The 22614-nt window shown below is 38.5% G+C and overlaps 1 protein-coding gene across 1 annotated transcript in view; it reads right to left on the bottom strand.

Moving 5' to 3' along the window:
- The window catches only part of DNAL1 (dynein axonemal light chain 1), a 926266-nt gene that overhangs the window by 629972 nt on the left and 273680 nt on the right, over window positions 1-22614 (bottom strand). Inside the window, exon 3 of the mRNA XM_044074089.1 lies at window positions 3212-3321. Within this exon, the coding sequence (XP_043930024.1) occupies window positions 3212-3321 (110 nt within the window). The remainder of the gene's footprint in view (window positions 1-3211; window positions 3322-22614) is intronic.

Raw genomic sequence — 22614 nt, 5'->3', positions numbered from 1 at the left:
GCAAAGAGGGTGTCTCCTGAGGAGGAGAAACCTGAGGCTCTTGTGCCCGGTGTCCAGCAGTTGAAGCTTGTGGCAGTTGCAGCACAGAGGGGGGAGAGGACTTCGACAAGTGAGCTTTGCCAGTGGAGGCAAGTGCCCTCTCCATGGCCTAGAAGGCTGGCCTGCCCAAGGAGGGAAGGAATCCCGGAACAGGGCATGACAACCTCAGAACTGGGGTCATACCAAGCCCCGACAAGCCCACCCCCAGACTAGGAGTCTAGAGGACTGTGAACTGTAAGAGAGAGAGCATCCCTGGAAGGTGCCATAGAAAAAAAAAATCGGCATGGAGCCAGGAATGCCCTCCCCAACTGCACAGCCACTGGCCTGAGAAGAACCCGATGCCCAGTGCACTGAAAGCCACAAGGATGACTCTGGTTCCAAAGTGAGATCCACTATTGGAGTCGGAGGGAGGGAAGCTGTTGTCAGAGTAATAGTCTTCGAGTCTTGAGTGGAAGTCGAAGGAGTATACATTGGGGTTTGAGGAGATATATATTCACCTGAATGAGGGAACGTGGACTTTGATGGGTGAGAGATTCCTCTGGCCACAAGCAACTGGTCAACAAGCCGCAACACATGGTTGACCTCATGGAGAAAGCTGATGGTGATTCTGGCCTTTCTAGGAAAAGACTATACTGACTGCTAGCAAAAGGATTCAGTGAAGGGGAATACTTGGTCCTTGCTAATTCAATTGGTGCAGAGCTCTGAGCTGAGGAAGTCTGCACCAAAGAAAATGGTGTGGAAAAAGTTTGTGTCGAAGATGTCAGCGCAGTAGTAATTGAAAGTGTCTGCATCGTAAAGGCAATGGTCTGCCCCAAAGAGTACGGTGCCGTAGTGGAAAGTGTCTGCACTGGCAATAAGGATGGTGCCAAGAAGGACTACACCGAAGCACATGTCGGTGCCGAAAATGTCTGCGCCGTGGAGTACAGAAGTGGCATACTTGGAGCCGAAGGTGACTGTACCAATGGTGTTGCAGGGGACTGAACTTGTATTGACAGTGCTGTTAAGGGTTGCGACAGAACTGTCGGAACCATAGTTGTCTGCACTGGGAACTCCAATGCCGGTATCGATAAAGGAGACATGGCTGTAGTCAGAATCATTTGGGGCGGTGCAGAGCCTGGAGCCGACAGGGTCACAGGGGGGAGTGCCAGAGTAGTAATCAATTTCACTTTCTTGTGAGTCAACTCCCTATGATCTCCAGAGAGAGAAGAAGGGACTAACTTTGATGAAGAAGAGGAAGAATGTCTCTTGTAGGGTTTAACAGGAGGGGGTGAGCCCTCTGACCCAGAAATAGCCTCAGAGAAAGGAGACTTGAGGAGACCTTTCAAAATGAACTTATTCTTCCTCTCGTTGAGAGTCCTGGTAGAGAAATTTTTACAAATCCCACACGGAGGATCCACAGTCAAGTGGGAGACATTAAGACAGTAGACACATAAGTCATGGCCATCGGAAAGCAGTAACTTATGGCCGCAATCCTTGCACTGCTTGAAACCAATGCTACTTTTCTTATCCGACATAACTGTTGTGGAGAAGCACAGTACCAAAAGGAAGAATAAGGGCTACCCAACAAAAGGGTAAAAGAGAAAAAGACGGATTACCAATGATGGTAATGGAGAATTACCACAAGGTAAGAAAAGAGGGTAATAAAGGGAAAAGACTAAAGGGAGAGAGTCTAAAGTGTGCGATAGGGTAGGCAAATATTAGAATAAACTTTTGAGAAAAATTTAGAGTAATAATACATAAACTTTCAAAAAATTAGACACTTAGCTGAGAGAGTGGTTTAACACGGCTGTACAGCAATGTGGCAAATGAGATCTGAGGTAACAGGAAACAGAGCATTCTGGGTAGGACCTTGGCTCAAGAGTTTTTTGGCTGACGTGAGCTTGATATTGGCCAGCTCAGTTCCGAGGATGGAACTGATAACCCATCAGAAAGGAATGAACGAAGATTAACATCAGATCAATGGGTTTTACATCAACATGTATTTTTGAGCCCCAAAAGTTGTGAAATTCTAATGACCATCATTTACTGACTGCAGTACTCAGTGATTTATAAAACAAAAAAAATTAAGGGAGGTTCCTCCTAGTTGGTGTAGGGGATTAAGGCTCTTGTCACCTGTAGTTAAGGTACAGGGTCTGAGACTGAGCAAGTCACTTACCTAGACAGTGCCCCCCCCCACAGAGGCATTTCAGACATACACAATTTCCCATTTAGTGCTGCTCATTCTGAACTGGAGATGCTGCCAAATAAAAGGGAAATTCAATCTTTCTGAGCAGCTGTAGAAATTCAAGCTCCATTTCCTGTTTGCATAAAGTTAAAGTCCTGTGTGTTAATTTCTCCAGTCTTCTGCTGTGTGCCAGCTCCAGCCAATAAGAGAGACTGGAGTTGGTGCACACCAAGCAGGAAGTTATTCTTTTAATGTTGCATAGGAGCGGAAATGCATGCCAAGGCAGAAGTCATTTATTTTATTTATAATTAGTGATATATGACTGGAAACATTTTTTTATTTAATTAATATTTGTTTGGCCAAAACCTCCAGCTAGCACCCTAGGCAGCTATCTAGGCTACCTTGTACTGGATCCAGCCCTGTAAGTGTGCTACTTATAGAACATTAAAAGGCATGCTTTACTTTGGTAAAGCATACTTGGAGATGATGATTTTCTGGCAGAAGGTCTGAAGACTACAGCATAAACACTGGCAATTTATAGCCTTGGTTTGCAAAATAAACCAAGATTTATTTATTTACTGCATAAGAAGACAGCAGTTCAGCCATCAAAAAAGAAAGGGGTAGTGAAATGGAAGTAATTGAAGTACTGAGACATGAGCTTTCCCTGTACCATGTGGAAGCCTATAAACAATGTTAGTATTACGCCAACATCTCCTTTACATTTTAATATGAACAGCACAGCTGAGCTGCTGTGGCTGCAACCCTATTTTGTAAATGGGGGAAAAAAAAGATTAAAGTGCATTCAACTCATCTAGCAAAATATCACATATTGCTCTCAAATCATGCTGATGTCACAGCCAGTATCATCAGCAACAATATAGCAAAAAAAAGAAAAAGAAACAGAACAGACAGGTACTTCAGCATGTCAGTTAAAGAACCCATACTTTATATTGCCGTGACTTCAAGTCTATAATATGGTTATTAATGTAAAATTATTAAAACACTTACTCGCAGTTCACCAGTGTGGAAAGGGAAGCATCCATCTTCTCAATGGGAGGAATTTGAGCATAAAGTTTCACTTCTTTGGCTTCAGCTGTCTTCTGACCATTTTTTTCTTCCTAAAAAACAACACAAACCACATAAAAGGGATTCTGCACAGTATGCAGTGCAAACTGGCTGCTTAGTTCCACCAATCTACTTTTAACAAATTTACACATTTTAAACTTAATTTACCATTCTTTTTTTTACTAAACAAAAAATATTTTTATTAAATTATCACTTATGACATAGGCGACAAACCATATTAACATAATTTTCGCTGCAAACATTATACATCACTTATAATGTATCCAGTCACTGCCAGCTAAAGATTACATAGCTCATTCAAATTCTGCCTTCTTTTAAACCTCTTTCCTTGTCTGCATATATTGTCCCCACAATTTCCACTTTTTTTCTATGTAATTTGCTCATACCCTTTTCTAAAGATCCCATTACCAGTTGTTTTAGCTCTGTTATTATATTCACTACCTCTAGGACAGCTGATTTAGACTTTGATTGTTATGTCCTACCAATTGCTTTTTCTGCAGCCATAATTAGACTCAGCATTGCCTTACCATATCTAAGCAATTCCAACTCTGTATCATATCTAAGCAATTCTGACTGTATCATAGCTCAAAAAAATTTCCTTAGTTAAACCAATTTGCTCACCCCGCATTTCTGATTGAGAAGTCGGCAAGGAATTTTTAAATTACACTCCCAGAAATTATGTTCCCAATTACCTGTTTCTTCCCCATTGTACCTCCAACATTTGCTAACTAACTGAGGAAAAATTCTCTGGAGTCTACTTGGGGTATAAAAATACCTATGTAAACATGTCTAAACAAAGATCCTAAATCTTCTAGACTTTGTTGCATATTTGGGAGACTTACACAAATCCCCCCATTGTTTCTTTGTGAATAGCTTATTCAGTCTCTCATGCCAATCCTTTCTAGCCTACTCTGAGTCTTATCATTCAATATTTTATATGCTCTACTAATTTTTCCTTTTTTAACAGCAACCTCTGTTCTAGATTCTACTAAAAACTCTACCAGTGCTGGTCTTCCACTAAGGATCCCGCAATTTCTTTCTCTTTGCCTATATTCTGATAGCAATCCTTGATAGGGAAGGCAATCTCTAGTCTGCAGTCCAAATAAATTCTTGGCCTTGTACCATTCTATTATCTTTCCCTCTCTAATTGTTTGCTCTGAATACCTTAGTTCTTTGGCCAGTTTTCTCCACTAAATTCTAGCCCCTTCTTACCTCCTATTGTCTGTATCCTTAATTGCAGACATCCTTATTGGCAGAATCTCCTTTCTCCATTCCCATGTTGGCTTAGTTCTTAGAATACTTCCCACTACTTTATGAATATAATATTCTGTATGGTTATTGTTATTCTCCTCAAGGATCTGCATCCAAAATCCCAGTCTCTCCTTGTTTCTTGAGATTCTCCCATTCCATCATCATCCCTTCCACTTTGATTTATAGATTTCTGCTTGTGCTATGCATAGGAACCTTAAATGTGTAACTCTGAAATACCCTTTTAAATCAAGTAATTCCAGACCGCCTTGTTCTAATGGAAGAATCATCTTATCCCACTTGACTCTTGCCATCTTCCCCTCCCAGACAAAATCCTTTGGCTCTTTATTAATTGCTATCCACACCTTCTCCTCTGGGTGATAAAAATATGCCTGATCTGTGTATAAAACTAAAGGGACTAAAAAAACTTAGCTGCTTGTATCTTGTTAACCATATCCATAAAACACAGCTTCCATTTTTTAATTTTTATTATGTTTTGTTTACTCTCTTCCCATATATCATTAGTAGCCACACCATAATCCTTTTTAATCCATACTCCTAAGTACTTAATTTTATCAGGTCCCCATAAATATGAACATTGTTGAACCAATTCATGTATGGGTGCATAATTTACAGGTATTGCCTTTGCTTTAGCGTCGTTAATTTTATATCCCGAAAAGATATAAAACTGTCTCAAAATGTTCCACAACACTGACATTTCCTTTTCTAGTTTTTTCAGGTATAAGACAATATCTGTAAATAGATCCAGCTTTTCTTGACTACCATGCCAATTGTATCCTTGAATTTCAGAGTCCCTTATTTTCTTTGCCAATAGTTCTAAATATAATGCAAATAACAAAGGGAAAGAGGACACCCCTGCCTGGTTCCTCTGCTCAAACAAATTATCAGAGAGGAACCCACCTACTTTAATTTTCACTTCCAATCCCTCATATATCCTCCTAATCAACGTTATAATTTTATCAGGGAATGCAAATACTTCCATTGCCCTGCTCTTAAACACCTAGCTTACTCTGTGAAAGTGCTTTCTTTGCATCAAGACCTACCAATAACAGTGGTATTTTCTTACATTCTGCTTCCCTCTGGATCATCAGTGTTCTGTTAATGTTGTCAAATGTTTGTCTCCCCTCCACAAAACCACACTGATTCATACATATCAGTTTTGGCACCATCTTTTCCATTTTTTTAGCCATTGTAGACATAAACACTTTATAATCATGGTTTAGGATTGAAATGGGACTGTATGAAGATGGATCTGATGGGTCTTTATCCACTTTAGGTATTAACTCATTCACTGCAATGGAGTTCAGAAAGTTTGTAGTGTAACTTCCAATGGGCAGAGCTAAGCCTTTTGACAGAATTAAATTATGTCCTCACATTTCAAACAAATGTCCACATCTCTGTAACCATAGTGCTTATGAAAGAAGTATAAATGGCAAACTCTTCAGCACAAAACTATTGTTATAGTGGTACTATTCTTTAGGTCCAAGGTCTTAAACCAATCTTTATAAGTCACAGTAAACACAGCAACTATTACATTTGTAATATTTTGTAAAGAACTTACAATATCTCAGCAATCACTGACGTTACAAACATACTGTCAGTAGCATTCCATTCATCTACCTGAGAGCATTCATATAAGGCTAAGGGGTTCCGTCTGTGTTTCTTGGTTGTTGAGATATTTAGAAAATTTTGAACATTCTATCTATATAAATTAATATCATAAAAATAACATCTATTTACCTGCACTAGACAGAGGTCAAATATTAATGCAGTTGAGTTTGCCATTGTGTAAGCTTAAAACCTTGTACGTAGCATTGTTTTGGAATAATTGATGCAAATATGAACAGGCAATATTTGACCCCAGAGGTGTCACTAGGAGTTAACTGTAGATGCACCTGCAGGCGTCACTCTAATGTAGTGAGTTAAAGCCACCACTGCTTTCTTCCAGGATGCTGGTGCTTCTCCTCCATTCAAAATACTGTTAAACAAAACTTTTATCAGTTTTTTTCTCCAAGCTTCCAAACTTCCACAGGAATATTATATATTCCAGGAAACTTTCCTGTGGTCTGGTTATACATCATGATTTTTATTCCAGCTCTTCCTACCATGCTAGTAATTGAGCCTCATCTACCTGTAACCTTGGCATATTTAATTCTTCCATAATCATTTCCATTTGTACCTTTTCTTGACTTCCATATTTCTCTGCTCTGTACAGACTTTTATAAAATTTCCAAATATTTCTAGTACCTCTACAGGATCTCTTGGCATCTTCCCTGTTATTGGCTCCCTAATCTTGGTGACAACCCTTTCTACTCTCTTGCCCGAGTCATTGTGGTAAAAGGTTTTGTGGTCTAGAATTATTATCAAAAAACAGTTGCTTAACAGCAGTCTTTCTAAAGTCATGCATAGTATTGAGGTAATCCCTTATTTTCTGTTTAGCATTCTGCAATTGCTCCTCTTCTTGTTCAATGACATTCCCCCTATTCTGCAATACTTTAACCTTTGTTAGTCCCTCTAAATAATTCTTGTTACTTCTTAACTATCTCTCTTTCTTTAATTTCCACCCTTTTTTAACTCCACTTTAATTTTATCCCACTTCCTAGCTGCATTTTCAGAATAAATTTCTATCTTCTCTAACAACTCCATAATAATTTCCACTAGCCATTCTTTAAATTCCTCTCTTTTCAACAGATAAGTGGGAAAGCATCAGTATCTCATTTTTATTTCATTACCATGCATTTTTATTTTAGTTACTATTGGCGCATGATCTGAAATAGTTATTGGCTACGTATCAAGACTTTCAATTAAATGCACGTTCCTGTGAAATATACGCTCTGTCTAGTCTAGACTAGTTTCTGCATCTTGAGGAATAATATATAAATTCACTCAGAACTCCTACTGCTGAATTCCCATCTTCCATGCCAAACATTTTCATAAATTACTTCAAACATCTTCCTTTTATTATGCTTTCCCTTGTGGGCACCCCAGATACATCTCCACTGGCGCAAATCAAATTCCAGTCTCCATATATAAGTAATACTCCCTGCTGAAAGCTGATTATTTCTCTCAGAATTTTCTTAAGCTCCTTTATATCAGTTTTAGGTGGAATATAAATACATGCCAGTTTAATCATCCTCCCTTGCCAGTGGCCCCTTAGTACTACAAATCTATTATTATTATATTTTGTATCCCCTTCTACCACTATTGGAGTTCCTCTTGCAATTAATATAAGTACCCCTCTTTTCATTTGCCTCAGGTATTCTGCTGAATAACCTTCATGAAAACCTTTCTTTATCAAATTCACATGTCCAATTCTTTTCAAATGTGTCTCCTGTAGCATAGCTATTTGTACTCTACATTTTTAATACAGTTTCTTTTTAGTATATATCTGTGAGACCATTTACAATTAAAGATAATATAGAAAGTGTCATTATGTTAAAGTTATGATTCCCACCTTTTATGTGTAATGGCTTTTTTGTTAAGTGTCCAATTCCAGCTTTTGTGTTACATGCATACAGTAATGTTTGGCAGGTTGATCTTTTATACAGTTCTTCCTTGTCATATCCATTTAAACCTATGTCACATCTTACAAAACTTTTTGTTTTATTGGAAGCCGTCAAACAAAAAAACACACCCCAATACACCCCTAAAACCTGTTAACTTAATACTAACACCCAAAGCTATGTACATCTTGAAATATTGAAGTTTTACCTTCTTAATAGGAACAACTGTTCCAGACAGATAGCCACACTCACAGACTTGGGTTAACCTAAAAAAGAAGTTATGTACTTACCATAACATTCCATCTGTGTTGTCCATCTCAACCTTTATTCTCAATGATGGGTCAGATCCGATCCATCATATCCATCTTGGCCATTTCTCAAGCTCGAGGTCTTCAGCAAAGCTTGTGGGCATCCTTCCTTACCTATAATGCAACCCCCCTAGCTTCCTCAGATCTTGTTTGGCCTTAACAGTCTTATGGAGGAAAACATATATATGTATATATAACTCAAAATATACACAAGAGTATCAGTTCTGAGGCTATATGGCACTGTAGTATCCAATTTGTGCTACTCAGTCTCCCAGGAGTATAGGCAGGGGGTATGGAGGGAAGGTTGCGAGTATAAAGGTCAAGACGGACAACACACATGGAACGTTATGGTAAGTACATAACTTCTTTATGTGATATTGTCAATCTCACCTTTAAATCTCGTCTTTATTCTCACTGATGGGACCATGTCCCCAGCAACCTGTCTCTTGGGTGGCTCATGCGAGAATATTCCTCAGAACCATAGAACCAAAAGAGGCCAAATCCACTTTGTAATGAGTAATAAAGGTATGAGGTTTTGCCAAAATAGCTGCAGCACAGATATTGTCCAACAGTTACCTAGCTTGAAAGGCTCCAGACATGATGACAGACCTTGTGGATGAGTTTTAACAGTATTTGGAAGGTGTCTGTTTTTTTAATCATAAATGTAGCATATACATACTGTAAGCCATTTAGATAAGGTTATTTCTGTGACCGGTTGACCTTTTTAATATTAGAATAAGAGATGAAGAGCTGATCTGATTTTCTAATTTCATAAGTTCTATGTAAGTAGAAATGTAACTGTCTATGAACATCTAGGAGATGCAGTGAATATTCTCCTTTATTTTGGAAGCCAGGGAAGAAAACTGGCAGCTGTATAGATTGGTTGAGGTTATTTTCTGACACAACCTTCAGCAGAAAAGAGCGGTTAGTGCATAAAGAAACCCTGTCCTTATGAAAAACTAGGTATGGGGGCTTGGCAGGCAAAGCTTGCAATTCAGCAACTCTTCTGGCTGAAGTAACAGCCACTAAAAAGAGTGTTTTCCAGGAGAGGTATTTCAACTCACATGTAGCTGATGGTTCAAAGGGAGGACAGATAATGTTAGATAAGATGAAATAGAAATCCCAAGGGGCTGCTGGATTTTTATATGGGGGCCTTAACATAATAGTTCCTTTCAAAAACGCTTTACAAAGTCTGTATGACATGATTCCAGAACCATTTTCTCCTATATGGAAATTGCTGCCAATTGAACTCTAATAGTTGCTGGAGCAGCTCCTTCATTGAAAAGTTTTGTCAAAAACTCTAAAATTGAATGTATGGGCACAGAAAAATGGGTCTGATTATTGTTGGCTCATATAACAAATCTCTTCCATTTAATTCTGTACAATTTTTGTGTAGATGTTTTATAGGAAGATAACAAAATATGTTTGACTGGAGAGGAAAGGGACAAAAGCCTGGTGATTAGGGGAACTGGAGCAACTAAGCTCAGTCTGATATTGTCCAGACTGGGATGAGCTATTCCTGATGGGTGAGTCAGAGGAGCAGGATCCAGAATCCATGGTTCGTCCCGAAGGTGAGGCTGAAGAAAGGGGAACTAGATTTGACGAGGCCAATAGGGGAGAATCCGGATTATTGTTGCCTCCAACAAATTTGTTTTCTGCAGAAACTTGAGAATTAGAGGGATTGGAGGAAAGGCATAAAGAAGCCCCAGAGGCCAATCGTGCACAAGTACATCCCTTAGTGACTCCCCTGTGGGGGGGGGGGGTCAGGGAGAAGTAATTGCTGCATTTTGCATTGGTGGGTGATGCAAAGAGATTGCAGCAAGGCTGGCCCCATTTCTGAAATATCTCTTCCATAACTTTCTGGCTATGGGACTACTCGTATGGACATAAAATGACTCTGCTCAGTTTGTCTGCAATAACATTGGATTTCTGTGCATTGCTATCAAAAATCGGATGGAGGCAGTAGCCTTTTGCCAGACCCTCATACCTTCTTGACAAAGCGGGTAAGATCTGGTAATCCCCTGTTTGTTTATGTACCAAACTATAGACATATTGTCTAACTGGACTGCTACTGATCTTAGAGGTAGACTGTCTTGAAATGCTTGCAAAGCTAAAAGCACCACCCTCATCTCCAGGATGTTTATATGCAAGTGAGCCTTGTGTTCTTGCCAGATGGCTTGGACAGTCTTCCCTACATAACCCCCCCCCCACATCTGGGAAGCATCCGTGGTCATACTGGCTTGCGGATGAAGTGACAGCCTTGAGATATTAATGGAGAGTGAATCCACCACTGAAGATCCTTTTTGCAGGAGTTGGTTATCATGATTTTGTGTGGCATTGGAAGTTCCAAAATGTGGAAAGTAACCACTGAAGTATTCTCATATGAAGACGAGCTAGGGGAATGGGTACAATTGACACAGCCATTTTCCCCAGAACCTGAAGAACCACTTTTGCAGAGGCTCGCGTCTTCCTGATTAACAATCGTACATAATGGCAGAGATCATCTACTATTGTCTTGTGGGAGTCTTATTATTAGTGTAGTTGTGTTTATCTCTGCTCTTATGAAGACTAAGCTTTGACATGGCTCTAGAGCAGCCTTTTCATAGTTTACAGTACTACCTAGGGAGGATAAAAGCTGAAGGGTGTAGTCTCTAGCTTGTAGCAGAAGATGCCTGGTTGGGGCAGTTATGAGCCAGTCATCCAGGTGTGGAAACACCAGGAATCCTCTGTCTCAGGTGAGCCGCCACTACTGCCATGCACTTGGTGAACACTCTGGGGGCTGTAGTGAGACCAAAGGGAAGAGCTTGAAACTGGAAGTGACTAGCTCCTAGCCGGAAGGGCAAGAACCCTCTGAATCGCCTTTCCTTTCAAATGTGGTAGCCCAGGAATGGAAGTATCTACTGCAGTGTCACCATCTGGAGCTTGGTCTTTTTTTTTTTTTTTTACTGATTCGTTTAGATTAAAACCAAAACACTGAAAGCAACATAGAACAGACCCACTAATTGAGTGTAAAAACAATTTAATCAATGCTTTCGTCAATTAGACTTCTTCAGAAATACAAAGCTGTTAAAAAACTTCCATACATATATATATATATATATATATATATATATATATATATATAATGCACACACACATGCACGCCCGCTAAGTCTTTAACTGCATCAATTAAGTCGTACGTTTAAAGTAAAATATACTAATAAATGAAAACACCACAGCAAAGACACAATTCCCACAGCTGTCCACAAAAAGAATCCAAATGGAATACAAGAACACACAGTAGGTAAGCGCTTTCGTCTGTCTCCATGCAGACTTTATCAAAACCAAAAATGATTAACTCCAGACCTCTTTAAATACTCATTGTAATTAATTGGTCAATAATTCCTTAAAAAGAAACAAACCCTTTAACACACAGTCTGTTGCCGTAATAAAAAGTTAATATATATATATATATATATATATATATATATATATATATATATTAAAGTTTCATCGCCCCTTCAATCAAAATAGGTTTTAAAGAAACATGTTCCTTCATGCCATGAGGTTGGCAAACATTTAAACGAAGTTGTCATTTCAACTCAGCCTTCTCAATCTGGTTTGACCAGTTACCTCCCCTGACATTTTTTAAAACCATTCTAAAATACCAAATTCGAAGCCAGAACACAAGGAGCAAGTGAATGTGTGTTTAAAAAGGGCATAATTATGATTCTGTGTATTAATAGCATGTAAATGCTCATAAATTCTTTTCCTTATTGCCCTCTCCATCTTACCCACATAAAACCCTTTGCATCCCTTGCAAACACTCAAATAAACCACCCCAATGGTGTTACAATTCCCCCTTGCTAGTCTCACTTTCTGTGGGGGCAACCCTACCCACATCTCTGCTGCATTGACCATATACGAACAGTATTTGCACCTTTCACATGGTCTTGTCCCTCTACTGTCTTTCCTTTTAATAGGATGTTTCAACAAGTGTTTAAGATTACCTCCAACCTTATAAGAAAAATTAAGGCCATGACCTAATGTGTCAACTAACTCATTGTTACATTCTAAGATTACCCAATTCTTTGCCAAAACGTTCCTCACATTTTTACTAAATGTGCCAAATTGGGTCACCATGGCTTGTGGGAATGCATTACCCACAGAGTCGTGAAACTCTGGGAGAACTTGTCTCAAACTGAAATCATCCTGTCCCAACAGTGGCTTAAACTTAGCACCCCAACCTTCCAAGATTTCAAAACTGGTCTGCTGGACCCAATTCTCTGGGGAGCCTCTAGCAATAAACATCTGACTGAAATTACCCAATTCTCTTTTGAGGTTGTCCAATGTGGAGCACATCCTAGCCCCCCTAATCATTTGTCCCCTAACAAGATTCCTTTTCACATGATGGGGGTGTTGACTATTTAAGGAAACAATTAGAGTACGTCGGTTTGCGGTATACTGCAGTTGTAAAAATACCCAACACATTGTCCCTGGAGATGTTCACATCAAGGTAGTCAATACTGTCCACTTTAAATTTATGTGTGAACTTAAAATACGAACAAACCCCGTTGATGTATTCCTCAAATTCATTTACAATATACTCCTTACATTTCCATAGAACAAAAATGTCATCAAGGTAACAACCATAAAATAACCATTCTTGGGCAAATCTAAACCCGAAAACGTTACTGAATTCCCACCTAGCCATTACCAAATGGGCGTAAATGGGGACACAACTTGCCCCCATTGCTACACCTTTAGCTTGTCAATAATATTAATTTTCAAAAGTAATATAATTATTATTTAATATAAGCTCCATGAGTACAATAGCAAAATTCACCATGGTATTGCCAAGATTGGTATGTTCCATAAGTGCCACGAGGAATAATTCCAGCCCCTCTTCATGTGGAATGGAGCTGAAAAGGTCCACTACATCTATGGTTGAAAAAACAGTAACCTCAGGAAAAAAATTAGCTTTAATTCTAATTAGAAAATCCCAGGAGTCTTTCAATATGTGAGTAACCAGAAACAATGCTTCTTTTACCACACGGTCCACAAATACCCCTAAGAGGTAAGCCAAGCTGTTTTACCTGGCTACAATTAGTCTATAAGGGGGGTGGTGCACATTCTTGTGCACTTTTGGGATTTCAAAAATAGTTGGTACTAATGGGTGATCATTAATTAAAAATCTAAATACCTCCTCATTAACAGCCCCCTGGTATAGGCTATCCTCCAAAAAGAGTTGTAACCTTCTATGAGCTATATGCATTTCATTAAGAGATGCTGTTGTGCATTTCTCAGCATCCTGTGCTCACAAACAACTCCTACATTATCTCACTCTAAATAATCTTTTGTCCAAAACTCAACATGGCTTTCGCCCCCATCATAGTACTACTACTGCCCTCCTTTCCTTTGTTGATACAATCAACAGTAACCGTAACAACAAACTAATTACTTCTGCTCTATTTCTTGATCTGTCAAAAGCCTTTGACATGGTCAATCATCAACTCTTACTACAAACTCTTGAAAACCTTCACCTTGATAGACCTGCCCTAAACTGGTTTAAGGCTTACCTCTCTGGTAGACAACAGGCAGTTCAGTGGCAAAGTAAACTATCTCACCTACTACCTAACACAATAGGAGTTCCCCAAGGTTCCATACTTGGCCCCCTTCTTTTCTCTGTATTTATAAATGATCTCCATTCAGTCATCCCTAAAGCCACCTGCATTCAATATGCAGATTACTCTACGTTGATTTGCTCAGATCTCTCTCTTAATAACCTCCAGAAAGCCACCCAACACTGCTTTACTGCAGTGGAAATATGGTTCACTGAACGTAAACTTATCCTAAACCCGAAAAAAACTAACCTACTACTAATTCTCCCCACCTTAGCCTCTTCTTTAGGGCAACACCCTCCACTCTCTAATAATATGGCCTTCCACGTTCAGTCCACAAATGGGACCATCATTGAGCCTGTCACTAACACCAAACTACTAGGTGTCACAATTGACCACAAGCTCAAATTTGATATTCACATTAGCCAAACTATAAAAACTGTTAACAAGAAACTTGGTTCCATGTATAGAATTAAGAACTTTCTTACGCCCCATACTAAACTAACTATAGCACGTACTCACCTTCTCTCCACCCTACTTTACGCCTCTCTGGTACTTTCCTTCCTCAAAAAAACTGAGCTCAACAAACTCTCTGTAGCTTATAACCATATTGCCAAATTTGTAACTGGTGAACCTTATCGTACTCATCATTGCGTTAACCTAAGAAAACTAGGCTGGTTAGAACTCCCCAACCTTCTCAAGTTTAACCAACTTAGTGAAGCATATAAAATTATCAAAGAGCCAGAAAAAACCCCCTCACTACACAAACTTTTAACCCCCTACTCCAATCTAAATAGTCTTAGATCCTCTAATAGTGTCCTGGTTCATACAACAAAATCCAATAATTCAGGTGGTGATGCTCTTTTTGCCAATTCCATCGGAAAACTATGGAATGCCCTTCCAAACAACCTAAGACTAGCTACCTCTCCCCACCAATTCAAAACTAACCTTAAACAATACTTTAACACTCATTGGCTATGTCCTTGTACTAAACCAGACTAAATCCTTTATCCCCTGCCTTTCTTCATGTTGCTCACTAATTGTTCTCTCTTTTCTCTCATCTCCAGATCCTACATTTTCTATCTCCTCCTGTATGTTGACCTCTATTAATTCTATTTTTCTATTTCCTCCATTTTTCATTATTGTTAAATTGTTTTGTTTGTATTATTTTTTTGTTCTCCCTGCTTATGTACCTTTTACAAAATTGTATTTTCATTATGTAAATTAATTTCTGTATTAACCATTGCGGAGCTTTTCTCCCCGGGCCTCTGCTGAAAACGGATTTATATCCAGTTGGACTAGCCCGGTAAACAAATGTAAAATAAATAAATAAAAACTGTAACATTGTTGTAAGATCATTTACGTAATCAAATTTTTCCACTAGTACAACCCCTCCCCCCTTATCAGGTTTCATGATATGAACAAGATCCGTTTCTCTAAACTGGTTCAACAGTAATGTTTCTTCCCTAGTCAGATTGAAATAATCATTTTTATAAAATTGGTAATCATGAAAAATTTCTTTCATGCAAACTTTTTCATAATGTGCTAACAATTCAGACAAGTGGAGTACCACAGGGTTCAGTCTTAGGTCCTCTCCTGTTTGGTATCTACTTCTCTGAAGTACAGGTTAACACAGAAGGTCTTTGGCTAATAAAGTTCACAAATGACTGCAAACTAGGAGCCATAATCAAACGCCCTAATGATGTGGACATCCTAAAAAAGGGCCTCACTGAGACAGATGCCTGGTGTCAAAGCCATGGCCTCAAGCTCAATGCCAAAAAGTGCATTGTCATCCCTTTTGGTAAAAACTCTGTACCCATGAACTACCACATAGGCGGTTGTCTACTTAGCACTGAAAGTGTGATGAGACCTTGGGACACAGGTGGACAGTAGTCTCTCCTTTGATAATCACATCGCCACAGTAGTCAGGAAATCCTTCTACGTGGCACACCTCATCACAAAAGGTTTCTCATCCAGGAAAAAAAAGAGGTCATTGTTCCCCTCTACTCATCACTCATTAGACCCATTATAGAAACACCCCTTTTGGTATGTACCTCACAAGACATCTACAACAACTGGAAAGGCCACAGAAATACCTCACAAAGAGTATTACTGGCCTCAAACAGATGCCCTATGCAGACCGTCTTGAAAAACTCCAGTTTTACTCTGCCGCATATCGCCTACTGAGAGGCGATCTCTGCCTAACATACAAAGCTATGTCAAACCCAGAGCTGTTGGACATGCTCCAGGTAAAGAAATCCCAATCCCTCCGAGCTACATGCTCTAGGGACCTAAACCTTGTCACCACAATAAACAGAACATGCTGGAGGGATAGATTCCTGTCCCAGAGACTTCCCATACTCTGGAACAAACTACCTAGCTATATCAAACAAAGCTCCTCATTAGCACTCTTCAAGAAAAATCTTGATGATTGGATGGGAGATAGGAAATTCACCCCGGGAATCACTTCTGTGGCTCTGCTTGACAGGGGCACATGAAAATAATTTTCTTGGGTGGCAAAAGCCAGGGCACCATTTGGCTGGGCTTATATAGGCCCTAGGGCCAATAGCCTAGTACCTACCTATGAACATCGGGTGCAAAGGGGGAATGAAAAGACTTTTTTTCTTTAGTCTGCCCTGATTCCCCATATATTCCACGTTCCCTTTAAAAAATATCTGAAAATTCAATTTTCTTATATATAATTTTAATTCAATTAGTACATCAGAAATATCGTGTTTTTTAGCAGGGACAAACTTGAACCCCTTTTCAAATAAAGAAAAAGGAACTTCATTAATAAGCCTATCCATGTAATAAAAATGTTAAAGCCATTCAAACTTAACAGTTTACCACCGAAACTTGAAATAATGCAATCAGCCTTACCGGGGTGTTTTAGTACCTGTTCTGGTTCCGACTGCTCCAGTAATTGGTTTGCCCCCTTTGGGGCCAACCTCTCGAGGTCATTTTTCCCCTTAAAAAAATCCTGCCTATTCCTATTTTGATTAAGAATCCGTTCTGATTTCCTTAATACAGGATACTCTTGTTCAAATACCTTATCCACATCATGATTACGAAGGCTGCCTGCATTTTATCACCCCCCCTCAAGATTGTAACTTAAAGAACCAGTGTCCAGATCATCGTTCCCAACGGCATAGCTCGAAACAAGCACTTATTTCTTACATGTTATACTGTCTTTCCTATCTAAACAATGATTTTTAATAAAGTTAACATTGTCAGTGCGACTGTGTATATATTTATAGTTCCATTCACACACCGGGAAGCAAGCGGTATTAAAGCAAAAATCTGGTTGCGATAATACGCAAGTACCCAATGTTCTTTTATATGCTTGTTCAATTGTCTAGTGGTCATGCCTATATAAAAGGCTGAACATCCAGAACACAAAGCAATGTATATCACATTTGAAGTACTACAGTTAAATCTCCCAGGTACAGTAATAGTGCGGTTGAGGTGTGATAAACAAACATAAGGTCCCTCATGAATACCATCACTATTCAACCCAAAATAAATCTTGGGAAGGGGTAGGCTTCTTTTTGTTTATATTCAGCTTCATCTCTTTTGAGCTTCCTCAGTTTTCTAGAAATATTATCTTTTACTTGCTCCTCAATATTATTAAAAATTTTATCGTATCTGACTTCAAAACTCAAAAAAACTATTCTCATTTAAAATTTCATTATTTAAAATGTTAACATCCTCCAACAATGTTTTAATTCTGCTATTGTTAGTTTTAATAATAAATTGCAAAAGTTCAAGTTCGTTTCTGTCAAACATAGCAAGTAGTTCTTCCACCTCTGGTTGCCCCATGGATAAACCGTTGGGAAATTTGTACATTCTAAGGCCTTTAGGGACCCTTTGTAACCTTATACATTCAGCACTAAACTAAAACCAAAACCAAAACATTGAAAGCAACAGAGAACAGTCCCACGAATTGAATGTACAAACAATTTAATCAATGACGTTTTCATAAGACCTCTTCAGAAATACAAAACTGTTAAAAAAAACTTCCACATATATATATATATATATATATATATATATATATATATATGTATACACACACACACACACACACACACACACACACACACACACACACACACACACACACACACACACACACACACACACGTATGCCCACTAAGTCTTTAAATATATAATGAATAAATAAAATGGAACTGGAGCGAAAGTAAGATGCAAATAGGCAAGTCCCAAATGCGAATCCACAGAATTCATTTCTGAACAAATTTCAAACAGATAAGCGCTTTCGCTACAGCAGCTTCATCAGATCTTATGATAAATTATCTAAAACACAGCATTATATTTAGAAACCTTAAACCATTCAACCTATCAAATAGATATACATTAATTAGTTTCTCTGCTTAAGGGTATAGTCTGTGGTGAAATAGAACATCAAAAGGCATTGCGAAATGCTCATAAAACAATAGCATATAAAAAACATATCTATATGTACACGTGTATAAAAAACATACATATAAAAACATACAAAACATACATATAAAATGTAATAAATATATATATATATATATATATACATATATATATGAAAGGATATAAAAAATATATATGGAAAAAAAAAAAATATATATATATATATATATATATATATATATATATATATATATCTATAATTCATCTAACGTGCCTACGCTGCCTCAACCTGGGTTTAATTGAGGCCCTTTCATTAAGACCTGATCCTCTATCAGCTCTTAATAAAACTATCCAGTCACTTTCTTTACCCTCAGTGTAGGTTCTAATATCGCCCCCCCCTCCTGTTTGTGGTTATAACCTCCAAAACTCTAAACAAAAATTCATGCCCAACACCATATGAAGCTACATGCTTGGCTAGAGCATTATGTAGTGTGCCCTTCTTGATATGATAGACATGTTCTCTCATCCTATCTCTAAGTGGGCGATTAGTCTTACCCACATAGAAGGATGAGCAGAGTTGGCAAACAGCTAAATATACTACACGAGAGGTCATGCAGTTGGCATCCACCTTCATATTAAAAACCTCATGTAGATCAGGGTGGAAAAAATTGTACATTGCTATCTATGAAAGAGCAAAAATTACAATGACCACAGGGCTTAGTATAACCAGTCTGCACAGGATACTTCTCAAATTTTGGATAACACAGTATCCTTTTTACATTATTTTTGTTCCTGAACAAAAAGCGGGGTACATCCCCTATTATCTCCTTCAAGTCATCATCAACCTGCAGAATGCACCAGTGCTTGCCAACAATCTCCTTAATTTTAAAATTATCAGACGAGAAAAAAGTCGAAAACTTCACATAGGACTCAGTGCTTTTATTCTTAATAGTACTATTAGAGCTAACTTGTCCAAAATATGGTATGGCTATAGTGGAACATAATTTTTGTGCTTCTTCCAAGTGGGAGTTGACCTCATCCACACTATATCCCCTATGTACTAGCCTACTTCTCAAACTATCTAGCTCATTATCTCTCTCTTCATAACATAATAGCAAACTGTCAACATGGCTTTAGACCACATCACAGTACTACCACTGCCCTGCTTTCCTTTGTAGATACTATTAATCAGAACCGCAACAACAACTTACTCTCTTCTGCCCTCTTCATTGACCTCTCCAAAGCATTCGATATGGTCAACCACTCTTTATTACTTAATACTCTTGAATCCCTCTCATTTGATATCCCAGCCATTAAATGGTTTAAATCCTACCTTACAAACAGAAAACAAGCAGTTCTTTGGGATAACCACACTTCTTCTCTTTTGCCCATTTCTATCGGCGTTCCACAAGGCTCTATCCTTGGCCCACTTCTCTTCTCCCTCTTCATTAATGATCTTCAAACAATAATCCCTCAAGCAACCTGCATTCAATACGCTGATGATTCTACGCTCATCTGCTCAGCATCTTCTACCCCAGAACTTCTCTCTCTCACCCAAAAAGTGTTTAATACCGTAGAAACATGGTTCTCCAGTCGGTTCCTCTTACTAAATGCTAAAAAAACTAAACTTCTTCTTTTTACCCCCACATCCAGGGCCTCCCCCTTACATTTCTCCATCTCCTCCAACAGTGCCACTGTCATCTCACCCGACACTTCAACTAAATTGTTAGGTATTACCATAGACAATAATCTCTCATTCGACTAACACATTAACAACTCCATAAAACTAGTTAACAGAAAAATAGGATCCTTATATCGAATTAGACCATTTCTTACACCTTCTACTAGAACAAGGATTGCTCACTCCCATCTTATTTCTACTCTTCTTTATGCTTCACCTATCTTTACCAACCTCAAAAAAAAAACAACCTTAACAAACTGGCAACCTGCTATAATAACATTGCCCGCTTCGCTACTGGTAACCCCTATAAAACCCATCACTTGTCTTAAATTAAAACTTCTAGGCTGGCTAGAGTTTCAGAACTATCTTATAATCCATCAACTCTCTATTGCCCATAAAATACTGTACCAACCTAATAATACCCCGATACTCTCACAACTCATAATCCCCTATAACAATCTCAACTCTCTCCGCTCTTCTAGTAAACTCCTGACAAGTACAATAAAATCAAATAACAATGCTGGCGACTCACTATTTACCAATGCTGTAGGGACAAAATGGAATTTGTTACCTACTAATATAACAAAGATTACATCATTGCCTCTTTTCAAACAAAATATTAAACCGCATTTCCAAAATCACTGGCTTTGTTCCTTTAGTAAACCTGATTAACTTTCCACTAGTATTACCTAAATTTAAAACTATCTCTCTTACTCCTTTTTACTCTTTTCTCTACTTGGCTTTCTTTTCTCCTCCCACTGCTTCTCTACCTGTTATCTAGCTTAACTTGCTCTCTTTTCCACAATTAATCCCTTCCTTTTTTCCCTTATTTTCTTATTCACTCTACTTGCCTTACCTCCATTCCTTGTTTACTTTATCTGATAAGTATGTTTTAACTTGTATAATGTTATTTGGACTGTAATTGTGTGTAATAGTAATTAACTCAAGTAGTAGTACTTTACATTGAAGGGTTTGCTTGTTTTTGTTTTTTGCAAACTCTATTACTAACTCTATTATTATTATTATTTTTTGTATGATGGTTTTTCTGTATGTATCTTACTTCTGTGGAGCTTTTCTCCCCGGGCCGCTACTGAAAATGGAAATATCTCCAGCTAGACTAGCCCGGTCAATAAATAAATAAATAAATAAAATAAAATCATTACTGAAACCTTGATCCATGGGATTCAGCCTAGCGGCCCTAATCGCCTGTCCTTTCATAATGTTCCTAAATACAAAAGGTGGGTGCATACTTGACCTCATAAGTAATGTATTAGAGTAGCAGGCCTTACGATGAACCCCTGTATTTATCATATCATCAGATAATCTTTCTTTGTATAAATCCAAAAATTCAATCCTATGTGTAGAATAGTGCATGGTAAATTTAAGGCAAGTAGTCAAATTGTTCATAATTGGATAGATTGTAACTGTGTTAATGTCCCCTTCCAGAGAACAAAAAGGTCATCGACAAAGCGTCGATAGAATACCACATGTTTCCTAAATAATGTTTCACAGAATAACACATGTTCCTCCCAGTATGCTAGGAACATGTTGGCATAGCTATTGGCACAGGGTGTGCCCATAGCTATGCCATCTCGTTGCCTGTAAATAACATCATTGAACATAAATAAATTATTCTCTAGTACTAATTCTAAAAAGTGAACAACCAAATCAATCATAACTATAGTATAACCACCATGTTCCTTCAAGTACTCCAACACATAAGTAAGTCCTAATTCATTAGGAATAAAGTACAGTTTTGTACCTACCATAAATGTAGATGTCCGATAGGCATGCATCTGCAGTCCTTACAAATGGGTTGTCCTGTCGTCAGGCAGCCCCTCAGTCGGCCGGATTCAAAAGTCTGGGTCTGGCCTCGGCTGGTGTCGCACTTCACCCGACGTCATAGCGGCAGTTATTTGGGTATAAAGGCATCAGCCGACGCCATTTTCCTCAGTGTTTCTTGCCCCAGATGCCAGGTGCCCTCTAGGAAGGCTAAATTTGGATAAATGCAAATGGTTCCAAATAGTAGAGAGCAAACAAAAAATAAGCATGTATGTACATATATACAAACAAATACACCATAATAGATTCCCCCAGCTAGCTACAAGATGGGCAAATACCCTAGGAGTACCACAGAGGGGAAGGAGGGTGGGTAATCCTGACTGCAGATGCATGCCTATCGGACATCTACATTTATGGTAGGTACAAAACTGTACTATGTCCTTCAAGGATGCATCTGCAGTCCTTACAAATGGGTAGAATACCATAGCCAAACTGGGGGAGGAGGAGAAATAAGATTATGGTGTAGTTAAGATCCCTTGCAAAACAGCAGTGGCAAAACCTGCTCGGGATCTGGAGTATAAAGGTAAATTATAATGCTTGGCAAATGTATGCACGGAGCTCCAAGTAGCAGCCTCTAAAATGTCCTTGGTAGCCACTCCTCGTAAGAAAGCTGTGGTAGTGGCTGTAGCCCTTGTAGAGTGAGGCCTGATGTTTTCTGGAGTTTCCTTCCCATGGTAGGAGTAACAAAATCTAATGCAATTTCCTATCCACTTAGAGA

Source organism: Protopterus annectens, chromosome 6.part0, assembly GCF_019279795.1.
Source record: "Protopterus annectens isolate FY-2018-M chromosome 6.part0, PAN1.0, whole genome shotgun sequence".
In the NCBI taxonomy this organism is placed as follows: domain Eukaryota; kingdom Metazoa; phylum Chordata; order Ceratodontiformes; family Protopteridae; genus Protopterus; species Protopterus annectens.
Note: the sequence above shows the minus strand (reverse complement) of the source record. Positions and strands in the feature narration are given on the sequence as shown.